Source organism: Polypterus senegalus, chromosome 13 (genome assembly GCF_016835505.1).
Source record: "Polypterus senegalus isolate Bchr_013 chromosome 13, ASM1683550v1, whole genome shotgun sequence".
NCBI classification, from domain to species: Eukaryota; Metazoa; Chordata; class Cladistia; order Polypteriformes; family Polypteridae; genus Polypterus; species Polypterus senegalus.
Window position 1 is genome coordinate 133,217,649 of NC_053166.1, and position 13,617 is coordinate 133,231,265.

A 13,617-nucleotide genomic window follows, 5' to 3' on the forward strand; every position below is an offset into this window, starting at 1 on the left:
AGGAACAAACAGAGGCTTACCTTGACACCAGAAATGACTCTTGGACTTTCTGCAGGTAACACTGAGTGCAAGTTTAAAGGCACCTCATGCTAGGGGACATTAAAGTGAGGAAGAGAGTTTGGACTCACTGGTGGGAGGAAAATACCAGTGTTTGAACAGAGACAGAGGAGTGGAGAAAAGTAATTTCTTTCATGGTTATGTAGAAATGGGTTAACTATCCCACTTTGTAGACAGGGGTTCAAAAGCATCAGGGTTTCTTATCTTGAAATTTCCTTATAGTTTGAATATTTTCCTTCTTTGTAAGCTTTATTTTCATAATATTCAAGTCTTTTTTTCAATTTGTGGAATTCTTGGTAGTTAATCATGAAACAACAGACATGTATTGTTAAACAGTAACAGATACAGTTACTTTATAAAGGGTTACTTTCTAAGCTTACTGAGTGAATAGCACTGTATAATGTAACATAGACTACTAGAGGTAATTGCAAACAAAACAGAATTTCCATTTAGATTCTATAGATAAACAGATATATACTTAATTGTCTATATCCTTGAAAGAAATGTTTCAGCAAATTCCCACCTGTGTAAGTCTTATTATGAAGAAAGTCAATCAAGTTCCACACCTTGTCGACAGTCTTGGCCATTTTTGTAGAGAGGGAGAGCTCTGCATAATTGTTGTAGTCTAAAATCTGAGCCTTTTCTTGCCTAAAGACAAGAAATAAAATTATGTTGGTAAGTATTAATGGACAGCACCCTTTAATTATTATTTTGTGCTTTTGCAGTTGTATTGTTAAGCGCAGATTGGATTATTTATACATACTGTAAATCTCAATGGAAACATATTTGCTTTTTGTCTTGATTAAGTTACTTATCATAAAAGCGGAAAATTCTTCTAAGAGGGCCAATTTTGCAAAGAGGAATAGAATTTGTATAGATAGATGTCACTTTATTTGTCCTAGGGTGACATTTGGCTTTTACAGAAGCTAAATAAGTATATAAATAAATATAATAAACTACACCACCTCCTTCAAATGCCCATTGAATAGATGAAAAATATTTAAACTGAACATCTCTTTAAATGCTGAATAAGACTCAGTTCACTTTTTTCTGTAATGTTTAGAAAATGAGTCTTTCAAAAGATGCCATAAAGCAAAAATTGAATATTAATCTGGGATTATACATCTAATAACAGTTAGAATTAGAATTCTACACATCCAATTTCATTACCACTTGCTTAGTTTAATTCAGGATGGCCATTGGGGCCAAAGCATATCCTGGAATCAAGTCAGGAATGAATACTAGATATTGCTGTTTATACCAGTCCATCATAGGACACACTTGCACTTACACTTACCAGTGTAAGCCAATTTGGAGTCACTATTAAACTCTTCATTGACATAGACATACCCAGAGAAAAATGTCACAGACATGAGGAGAATATGTAAACTCCACAAAAAAGATGAAGGAACAGAGATTTAAGCCAAGTCCATTGGACTGTGAACAGCTTCAACAGTTTGTTAATAAAAATTAGTTGTTTTTTTTCCTAGGGCTACAATTACCTTTACAAAGGGCATTTTTACTAAATGAGATCTAAAGAGTTTTCTGGTGAATGAAAGCTACAATGTCATAAGTGATATCTTTATTCTTGTCAACTCATTTGGATAATTGCAGTACATAAATTCTGCTAAAGTGTATAAAAGTTATGGCTCACAAAAGCTGATTGGAACACTCTCACTGTGCAGTCATATTCTCACCTTGCTCAGACCTATTTTTCTTATAATTCACTTTCAAGATTATTCCTCCATGTACTATACTTTCATTTTAAGTTTCAAAGATGTGCTCTTTAGTGTAACTGGCCACTGAAATTGGCCTGATATGAATTTGTATAAGCATGTGAGTGAGTGTTTATAGTGATGAAATGTACACCTTTCTGTGTTGGTTCCTGCCCTTTGCCAAATGGTACTGGAATGGCCTTTGCCTCCTACTGATATTGTTTTGGACATCGTGAAAACAATGGACCTGATAATGTCTAAACAAGACTGATGCATTGACCTTATACCTTTATTAATAAGACCTGCTGTACATGTTCATATACTATATTGTATATATTACTTCTACATGTTAGCAATTATTATGGTGAAATTATGACTGCATTTCTGTGCATAACATCTATTAGTCATGCAAGGAATTTCCCCAAAGGGGTAGAATTAAATAAAACTTAGATTGGTATTTGCTAATACTGTAATATATTAATAAGCAGTAGATTGCCATCTGATTCATACATTTATGCAAAAGATGAATAGGTGAAACAAGGTTACCTGAGTTTCAGAATTTCATTCAAGATTAGTTCATTATTATATTTTGCTGATGCTGCCAGTCCAATTTTAGCTTTGTAAAGCATCTCCCGCAGTGATCGATTACTGCTGTACATCAATATGTTTTCATATGTTGTTTGATCAAGAGTCACTTTCCAAGGACCATTTTCAATGTCAGGACTGATTTCACATGATTGCAAAGAAAGACAAAATCATGATTGAATTATGCAGCACATCATTTTTAGTATATGTGACATAGCAGGATTTCATAATAAAAGATGTATTCCCTAAATAAGTCACTTTAAGTACCTGAAAAATGCTTGGAAATAAATGTATATAACTGAAGACAGAACCTAAAGGGATTCATTCTTCATGTTCTACTTTTGCTCTAGACAGTAATCATAGGAAACTTAACAATTGTAATGTGCAAACTATCTTGAAGTATGCAGGCTCAGCCTTCACTGATTCTGATGAGCTAGAAGGTGGAACATAGCTAAACATGTGTTTCCCACATTAACGTTTGGCATTAGTATTACATACTTCACTGAAATGTAATGGTAAAGACAGTGGTATGCAAAATTAAGTTTATAATTGCAAATAGACGAATAATAGAAAAAAACTATTCAAGGCATCATTAAATTATGCCAATTATTAACTCTCTTTTAAAGCCAAGGTTTTAACAGCAATCTCTGATTGTTACCGTTTTTTTGTATCCATGGCTGCTGCATTAGCCATAAACCTGAGGGTAGTTTCAGGGAGCTCTTCAACACTTTTCTTTTCTTTAAGTAGAATGGAAAATTCTGAAGCTGAATCCAGTATGTTGTTTCTGAAACATGAGAAAATGATTACCTTTTACTTATTTCAAATACATGTACAGTCATGGCCGAAATTATCGGCACCCCTGGAATTTTCCCAGTAATGCACCATATCTCCCAGAAAATTGTTGCAATTACAAATGTTTTGGTATACACATGTTTATTTCCTTTATGTGCATTGGAACACCACCAAAAAACAAAGAAAAAAAGCCAAATCTGACATCATTTCACACAACACTCAAAAACCGGGCTGGACAAAATTATTGGCACCCTCAACTAAATATTTGTTTGCACGCCCTTTGGAAAAAATAACTCAAATCAAGCGCTTCCTATAACCATCAACAAGCTTGTTACACCTCTCAACTGGAATTTGCGACCACTCTTCTTTTGCAAACTGCTCAAGGTCTCTCAGATTTGAAGGGCGCCTTCTCCCAATAGCAATTTTGAGATCCCTCCATAAGTGTTCAATCGGATTTAGATCCAGACTCATTGCTGGCCACTTCAGAACTCTCCAGCGCTTTGTCTTCAACCATTTCTGAGTGCTTTTAGAGGTATGTTTGTCCTGCTGGAACACCCATGACCTCTGACACAGACCCAGGTTTCTGACACTGGGCCCTATATAGCACCCCAATATCTTCTGGTAGTCTTCAGATTTCATGATGCCTTGCACACAGTCAAGGCATCCAGTGCCAGAGCCAGCAAAACATCCCCAAAACATCTTAGAACCTCCACCATGTTTGACTATAGGTACTGTGTTCTTTTCTTCATAGGCCTCATTCCGTTTTCTGTAAACAGTAGAATGATGAGCTTTACCCTTAAAGCTCTACCTCTTATCTATCCACAAGACGTTCGCCCAGAAGGATTTTGGCTTCCTCAAGTACATTTTGGCAAACTCCAGTCTGGCTTTTTAATGTTTCTGTGTCAGCAATGGGGTCCTCCTGGCTTTCATTTTGTTCAGATTTCGATGGATAGTTCGAGCTGACACTGTTGCACCCTAAGTCTGCAGAACAGCTTGAATATGTTTTGGAGTTGATTGAGGCTGTTTATCCACCATTCGGACTATCCTTCATTGCAGTCTTTTATCAATTTTTCTCTTCCTTTCATGTCCAGGGAGATTAGCTACAGTGCCATGTGTTGTCAACTTCTTGATTATGTTGCGCACAGTGGACAAAGGAACATGAAGATCTGGAGATGGACTTGCAGCCTTGAGATTGTTGATATTTTTCCACAATTTTTGTTCTCAAGTCCTCAAACAATTCTCTGCTCTTCTTTCTGTTCTCCATGCTTAGTGTGGCACATGCAGACACACAACAGAAAGGTAACAGAGAAATGTATTGCTATTTTTTTTTCTGACTGAATAAGAAGCACAGCAGTATAGTAAAGAATATGAAAGTAAAAATACCTTTTGATTATAATATGTACTGTAATCAATGTGATGAGATTTCAAAGATTGTTGTAGTGGACCTTGTGTAAAGTAAGAATGGATAAATCATGAAAATGTTATGTCAAAGATTCAGAATATGAAATATTTACCTGAATGCTCTAGATAAGTTTGTCAAACATTGATTAATATAGTTAAAATGCTGCCTCTTCTCTCCCTTTAATTCAACACCATTTTGTTTCATGTTTCTTAGAGTAAAATCAATAATTCTTTGTTGTGATGCATCCAGGTCATTACTCAAGCTTAGCTCCTTTATTTAAAAAGACATAAAATAGCATTAAAAAAGTTAACATTGGATAAAATGATAAAAGTCTTCTTAAATGTTGTATGCAAGGTCTTTCCTTACCTTAAATGCATTATAGATTGGAAGGCTTTGCTGCAGTCTTGAAGACAATTCAAGAATAAGCGGTTGTGTCTAAAATCATATATATACATATATTTATGATAAGATGTTGAAAGAAGACAACAAACTATGGATTATAAATTACTAAAAAGAATCCCTTTTGCTTTGTTTGCATTTTTTACATTTGTTTTTAAATTGCCTCGTTTCTTCATTCCACCACAAAGTCAAATACAAAATTTTGTTGCAAATATCTTTTTTTCCCATTTCTTTCTATTCACAAGTAAAGGGATCAACAGTATCAAAATTTTACTAAATTTCCTCCATCAAATGCAATGTTTTTCTGGATAAGAAAAATATATTATTTTAATTTCTAAGTCTCTGGCACCTAATCATAGACGAATAATAATCTTAATATAAATGTGACCTCTCCAAGGTTTGTTTTCAAGAAGACAAGCCATCCTGGCCTACTAGAGAAAACTTAAACCTAAGAACAAATTCAGCTCATAACAAGGTCCAAAATAGAAAAAAGAAAATACTGGAATATTAGTTGAAGATTAAAAATTAAGTAAACACCTGCTTAATTCATTGAGAAATTTTTGACAGTAAGCCTTGACAAAGCATGTACAATCATAATCCTTTTTGTGCCTGGCATTCTCTTCTAAACTACATCTATCTTCTATGTCCCTTCCTCTCTCATATGTTACACAATTTTTAAATCTGTCAGAGACAGCAATATGGTGAGTTGTATACAGGCATTAATTTAATTAATGTTTTCAACAATTTTTAGTACAACCCAGCAGCTTAACTCACATTGATGTGCTAAAGACAGAAGATTTGCTGGGAAAAAAATGAAACAGACAGAAAGTGATCACTTCTTTTGACTTTTTGTTCATAAGTATTCCGCAGTGGGTGTACAGAACAGGCAGCATCATCTGTGAGTAACTTAAAGGGTGCAGGATCGATAGCTGAGTGAAGGTTACAATGTGTGGTGGAGTTTTGATCTGCTAAACAGAGGAGCAGATACAGGCTGCGAGGTATGGGAACAGAGGAAACAGAGGTAGATCCACAATGTGGCAGCATCGAGAGAAGGGTGAGGCGCCCTGGAACTGTGTGTTACTGGCAGAGGTGGCAGTCTGGGTCTTTGTGCTGGACCAGGGTGTGACAGACTCTAAGTGTGGATTTATAAGGATGTACTCAGGAGTGGATAATGTCATGCAGGAGTGATTTTATTTTAAAATTATGTATTTATTCATTATTTATTGGACCATCTGAGGGCACTTATTATTTTGTGGCATGGATTTAAAAAATATTTCTTGAAATGAACTGTTATGGAATTATTGAGTACTTTAACTCTTATTGTTTAATAAACTGTGTCTTGTTTTTGCCTATTCAGTCATCCTGGTCCATCTCAATTATGACTACTGATGTTCACAGAGTAAAAGGTTGTGCCCTTGGGTGGTGGGCATGGGACATAACACATTGTCTAAATAACTAGTCTATTCTTCTGTCTCATAAGCTGATCCCAACAACCAAACCCTACAGGGAAATCTTTGTATGATTGGAGATGATTAGGTTTTAGGCCTACAAGAGGTATTCAGGACCTATAAACCTATATCACCATGTGCTAGGCCTAGAGACTGAAGTGAATTTTAATGGTTCTAAGGTCACCACTGGCTTAAGATTTCTCACTTCATTCGTGTTACTCTAGGTCTAGCTCTATACACTATAACTTTATTTTTCTGCTTTATCATCCTGGGATCATTCTCTAAGTGGTTACTATCAGAAATATACAGTATGTGTAACCTTGGATAATTCACTCCTCCTTTAATAAAAATATTTTTAAATAACCCAGTTATGACCCTTCTTTCTTTAAAAGATGAGAACTTTCCTCACTACCTTACTCTCCATCTAAAGCTATACTACATCTATACTATACATCTAAAACTATAGATTATTATAGATTACTGCTATATGAACTCTCAAACTCCAGAATGTTTTTGTCAAACCAGGATATTCTGTTCTTCATTTCACTCACACTATTCCTCTGCTTTGCAGTCTCAAATGGTATCCAAATGCTGCTATGAAGTCCATTGAATACACACAATTTCACTGATTATCTAGAGATATTAATGACCCTATCAATTATCAACAAATGGTGGCTTTGTCAGACTGCAAGGTTTCGTGTAGCTTTAGTCCTAAAACTATTTTCTAGTACTCTAGAGAAAAGCCAAGCAAAATGACACCTTTTTAATCTTGCCTGAAGAAGGGGCCTAAGTTGCCTTGAAAGCTTGCATATTGTAATCTTTTTAGTTAGCCAATAAAAGATGTCATTTTGCTTGACTTTTCTCTGCATTCATAATGGCTAACATGGTACAACACCCTAGTACTACTAGTACTCTAGGATAATCTATTTTTTTCTTCTTAGCTATCTTTGTACTTTCTTGCTAATTGTACTAGATACAGTATATGTTTATTTTATAAGTGACATTGGATAAACGCACCTGCTAAAGAAAATGTACAACTCTAAGCATAGATAGCATACATCACATTCAAAGCTTTTCTGCTCATTATATCTTAGACAATACACTTTTATCAGCTAAACAAATACCATTCGTGCAAAATAACCAACCTTCTCTATGGCATGTCTGAGTTGTGGAGAGTCTTTCACATTTTCAAGATGGGTTACAACACTCCAGCTGTATTCCAGGGGTCTTAATAATACTTCTAGGAATTCTACAATAGAGGCCCATGTCCTGGGCAAATAATCTATAAACAAGGAAATAGTAAATGTGTTAGTATTATACATGGGCTAGTCTTGTTGAGAAGAATATAATAAAACCCATAAAATATTTAGCAAGTATTGGAATAAAACAAAGAACAAATGTTAATTCTTTGAATAATGTCAAATGTCTTCTAATAGCAAAAGCCAGGAAGCTAGGGAAAGAAATCAGTTCTATATAATGCGTATGATTACACATTCAGAAGAAAAACTGTAAAAATATCAAAAAGCTCTGTGGCAAAAGAATTTTTGGCTTTGAAATTGCAGTATTTTAAAGCAGTTAAAATTAAAAGTGAAATGAAAAAATGATAAACATACTAATACTTATAAATGTATGTTTCTCAATGAATAGTTAGAATCTAACAGGAACAATTTAAATTCTTTCAACAGTCTGCCTAGACTGTTCCTGCATAATGTGTTAGCTACACATTTTTACGCAGAGAACATTATTAGGCACAACTATCTAATACAGAATCAATTTAACCAAATAAGAACACTTTACATTTTTTAATGTTTAGACTTAACAAAGTGTTTTTAAAGTTCAGCTCATCTCACAGATGTTTAACTGCATTGAGATTGAGTTATTAGCGATGCCACTGCATTAAACTGGATTCACTATTATATCATTGGAATCATTCTAAACTTTTTTCCACCATAGTCGGGTGTTATGGTGAAGTCAATTTGCAGGTGGGTACACTGCTGCTATAAAGGGAAATCCTTATTAGCAGTAATGATTAGAAAATTAGTGACACCTACATATTTATTATTGTTGTATGAGGAGGCCCAAAAAAACTGCAGAAATTATAGCACGTCCAAAATCCAGTCTGTATTTCTGACATTCTATCAGTCTGATCCAAGACTCCCAAGCACTTGTGAGGTTTTCAGTATATCCTGGCCATTTAATAAGCATGAATCTGCAAAGTAGCAGGAATCATAAAACAAGGTGATATTTTTCCAGTTGATTGCGAACTTCATTTAGTACAACTACATCTTAATATTTCGTTCCAATATCTCTTCAACAGAATTATTATTTTACTTAGGTGTTAAGTGATCAAGAAGCCAGCCATTTTCTTAATAAACAATACATAAGTCTCCACGGCCTCTATGACCTACTTTCACTGACAGTATTGTCAATCTATTTCAGAAAACAAAACTGCTATTTTGAATTTTATTTTTGAGTGGTGACAAATACCTGATACACTTCAGCCACAGTCAGGAATAAAATTCTAAATAGATTTGCTCATCTTGTTACACTTGTCTAGACCGGCATCTACTACCATGGGGTAGTCAAATCCATTTAAATCATGTGTCTTGCTCATTCTTACTTTTAAGTTGTAAACGCAGAATTCCTTTTTAGCCACCTGCCTACTTTAAATAATATTGCATGCACACATGACAGAGCAATCAATTACTGTATATGGGAGGAGCATATGTATCTGAAAAGGTGTACTTGTACCTGTGAACTTTATACAGTGGTTTGGATAATGAGAACTTTCAAGAGATATTTTTCAATAACAAATAACACATTAATCCACTCTTTTTGAAAATTATGATAGTCATCCTGCAAAACATTCATGTGTCTTTGAGAATACCTCACATAAAATATAGAGCCTCCTTTCAAAGGTGAGAGCTGAAAATGAATAGGAGTGTGTATACCTGGCCTTCACATGGCACCCTCATTATTCATTTGGGTCTAAAAGGCTTGGCCAACTAACATTCCAGCTGTATAAGCCATTTCACCATAGAGTCTGATAAAGTCAAATGGTGAACTTACAATCAAGGTCTGGTACTAAGTTCACTTATGAACAACTTTGTATGCAAAAATTGTGTTTGCTATAGACAATATAACTAACTACTGCTGAAATATGAAAAAAAAAACAGAAATCTGACCACAAAATAAATGTATGGACATACTTGAATTGTTAAGAGGTGTGCATTATTGGACAAAATGTAATAGTAGCATCTGTATTTTGGTATATCCCTGTTTATATACATAGGTGTTATACATATACATTTATACATATACATTTATATGCATGTGACAATGCAACTACTGTACTACTACAGTTCAATACTTTATTTCATTGCCATAACACCAATTGCATGAATTTTAACTTGATGAAGTTCATATAAAGAAAACACCAAAGCAAACATAAAACATATGGACAACAGTCATATTCATTTTTAAATACCCTACAAGTAATCAGTTCAACAAAAAACACTTAAGTATATTCATCATATTAGTTTGCAAGATTCTATAGTTAAGATACTAAATTAATGCAGCTCACATCTTGAGGGTAAATACTGCAATGAAACTTTCAGTTCTAGCCATTATAGATCTAAATCGTTTAAAAGATTTTAGGAGAAGTAAACAAAGGATAGGTACAGTATCATTTTAAGGTATTTTGTTTTCATCTAGAACAGTAGATTGATTCTACAGAGATACCAGTATGTGATTTTAGAAGCATCTTAAATCTCTAGCTATTTCTTATCCTAGGTACAGATACTGGCATAACTCACAGAAACAGACAAAGTCAAAACACATTGTGGAAAAGAATCTGTTTCAGAGCAGAACAGTCACTAGTTAACTTTTGTCACCACATAAGTATTTTCTATGTATTTTTAAGTGTGGCTTTGTTTTCTGTTCTGCAATTCCATTTTTCTTTCCCCAGCACCCAGGCTGATGTCTTGTGTCTAAATGCCTTTAAAGGTAATAAACTGGCATATATTCATAGTGACTCACTTGCTTGCAAATTAAACTATTTGTGCTTTTAAATGAATGCACAAGTAATAAAGGGATATACGCTCACAAAGAGAGGACTAATAAGGCAGATCTCAACTACCTTCTCACAGGGTTCAGAAATACAATGCCTCCTGTATAACTTATTCCTGAATTTATAAAAATAAGTGTCTGCCTTCTGTGCAGTAGTTTAGTGCAATGAGTACCCGCCCACCTAGACATCTTTTTGCTTCACTTTCCTGCTAGGAATTTGCCTTATAGACAATTACTGCAAAATCTGCTGTGCCTCTTGCTGGAAATCTTCTATTTACCTTTCTTTCTCCAGTTGGAAATGGTCCTTTAATTCATTTGACTGTTCTAGAATTCTCAGTGGTGAGGATCAATGGGGGTTCCTGCACCTACACTGATAAATAGTCAGATATGATACAGTTAGTGCAAGGGAAGGGTGCCCTGTGGTGAGTCTCCTAGTTTTTTACTTCCTTATTTGGGATGATGCTGTTGCATGTCTCACCTGTTGATCTACTCAGGCTCATTTGTTGCAATTTAGAATTCTGATCTCTTTAGTGGTGGATTGAGGATGGGCATCATGTAGAAGGTTCTTATTTTATTATATGTAACTTGCTTTTGGTTCTTCTAAGATGTTTGTCTCTATACCTTTCAATAAAGATTTGTTCCAAAATTAAAGTTACCATGCTTGAATGGGTGATTCTCAATGTCAGCAGCGTAGAATTTCTGAGGATGACAGGGGAGGGATATCAACATGGGACTGTGAAATCACAGGTCATCAATTCTATTGCTTAGCTAAAGAAAATATCTGTTATCCAGGAGCAGACTTTCCTACTTAGCTAATAACACAGCTTTTCATGCACAGAGATTCTTCTTCTTCACCTCTACAATCTGGTTATAAAGGAGACTGTTCTCATAAAAATCACAATTATTTTATTGTATTGACTTTTATTTTGGAATTATTTAACAATTTACCTCTTCATGTAAAAGGCTGTCATTTACACAGAAAGAAATGATGATGGTAAGATATAGCCCTGTACTCAAGTTGGGTGGCTTAGAGATATGACATCTTGTGGATTAAGCACTTGCTTCCTGATAAAAATGAAATCCATCAGCCAAAAGCACAAGGGCAGATACATATCCATGTATATTACATTATTTTAAAGATTACAAGGGATCCAAACATATGTGCTATGTTACTGTAGATACTGAAGAATTTAAGAAAACCTCAGAAAAATTGTGTGGTCCACTGATGCATTTGTTGCATTAGCAAACTGATTTCAGGTCCTACTTCATATTATAAAAAATAAGTGACTGAAATATGGCTATTTTGATAGACACCAATGGATGGATCTGTAGTCATTGTGGATATCATCCTAATGAACAGATTAAAAAGTTCACCTGGAAAAAATAGGACCTAGTGGGCTGCTCCATGGTTTCAGTATTCTTATTTGAACACATCAGATTTATTTTCGGTGATGACTGTTATATCCCTGTAGCACCATCTTGGACAGTTTTGGTTGCAACTAATTTGTGATCTTTTTCTAAAGGCCACAACCATTATAATTAGTGGTGACATCCATTGCTAGCCATTTGATCAGGCATTATTGCACTGACCTATTTAAGATGGCAGAAAGCAGAAGCTCTATATCCGAGCACTGGATTCTCTTAAAAACAAATATTATGTTAATAATAGAGGATAGACACCCAAGATGGTATTAGGATTTCTGCACTGAAACTATTGAATTTGTGTTCATCCTAGCAATGTGTTTTAGGTTCTTGTATATTAATTTAGTTTTGTTCCTTCTGGTTACAAACCTTCTCCCGTGACTACGAATTTGCCTATAGCTTATTTCCAGTATTAAAGAACCCTAAGGTTTCTTTACCCCAGGAAATATCTCTGAATACCTGTACATTTTCAGGCATTTACAGCAGATCAGGTTGACACTGCTGAAACAAATCTGTCTCAGACACAGGTGTAAAACTTCCAATGATTCATGCCACAGTATGCCTTGCAAACTCACAAACTTTCTCCAAAAATATCCACATTTACTGAGAATCTAATTATGCAAATTCTTTTTAAATTAGACATTTATTGTCTGAATGATTCTCTCACATCTATCTGTCATAGCATATTATCCTATTATCAGATATTGCTGCTTCTTTTTTAATTGTTGTCTGTGAAGTTATTGCAAGTAAGTACCATACGTCAAAGGCCACAATAGATTTTAAAACTGTTCCTGTCCTTTTGCTCCAATGACTGATATATGAGCTTTAAAAAGAGACTGAGATCACCGTTCAGATTACATACAGAGAGAGAAAGCATCCACACTTTTTTTTTCAATTAGTATGGAGTTACTAAAATCTTTTCTGAGTTCATCTTCTGAATTAGAATCTCAGGTAAAGTCTAAGAGGAGTCAGATAGAATTTTAGGTAGATCAGAGCAAATCCAGTTTACATTTTCTATAGTAGTATACTTTTATTTGTAGCTCATTTGAGGAGAAAATATTTCAGTAAATGTGCACACATTTTTTGATTTAGAGGTTTTGGATGTGACTGCATTTAACACAGCTAATATACATATTCAGCACCATGTTGTCCCCTATGGTTTGGCTATTGTGCCTACAGTTTTCCAGTCATTCATTAACAATGTTTTTTAAAATAGACAATGGGAATTTTTATTTTAGTTGATATTGGCAACACTGAATTCTTTCTCAGGATCTGGAACAACATGCACTTTATGTATGAGAGGTGCTAAAAAGTTTAAATGAAAAATATTTAGTGAAACTAGAAATTAACTTCATAAGCCCTTCATGACTTTCTTGAATTAAGAGGTATCCCAAAAGACACATACAGTGGATTTACCACCATATGGAACTAAAGGATACCAGAAAATTTTTGTTCTTTTAGTCCCTACAAAAAGGCAAAATAAGGGTTCTAATGAATATTTATGGCCTGCTAAATGTTTAAATTTCCAGCCATTCATTATCAGACAATTTAAATTTTTTAATTTCTTATCAGCCAGGACACACTTTTTTGATAATATTACACATATGGAACACTGTGAACCTAAAATTATTCTTTTCCCAGAGACATTTTTAACTGACACCAAAGAAGGTTCAGTTGATATTGTGTCATTAGCTGAGGAGGCAAACTCTAATATTAACATTCCTTATGA

General features: G+C 34.5%; 1 protein-coding gene across 1 annotated transcript in view; it reads right to left on the reverse strand.

Annotated features, from left to right (window-relative positions):
- The window catches only part of LOC120542965 (probable cytosolic oligopeptidase A), a 47,982-nt gene that overhangs the window by 17,196 nt on the left and 17,169 nt on the right, over positions 1–13,617 (reverse strand). Inside the window, exons 4-9 of the mRNA XM_039775738.1 lie at positions 7,544–7,680; positions 4,918–4,986; positions 4,664–4,821; positions 3,016–3,141; positions 2,319–2,495; positions 581–705 (exon numbers count right to left, since the gene is read on the reverse strand). Coding sequence (XP_039631672.1) covers positions 581–705; positions 2,319–2,495; positions 3,016–3,141; positions 4,664–4,821; positions 4,918–4,986; positions 7,544–7,680 — 792 coding nt within the window. The remainder of the gene's footprint in view (positions 1–580; positions 706–2,318; positions 2,496–3,015; positions 3,142–4,663; positions 4,822–4,917; positions 4,987–7,543; positions 7,681–13,617) is intronic.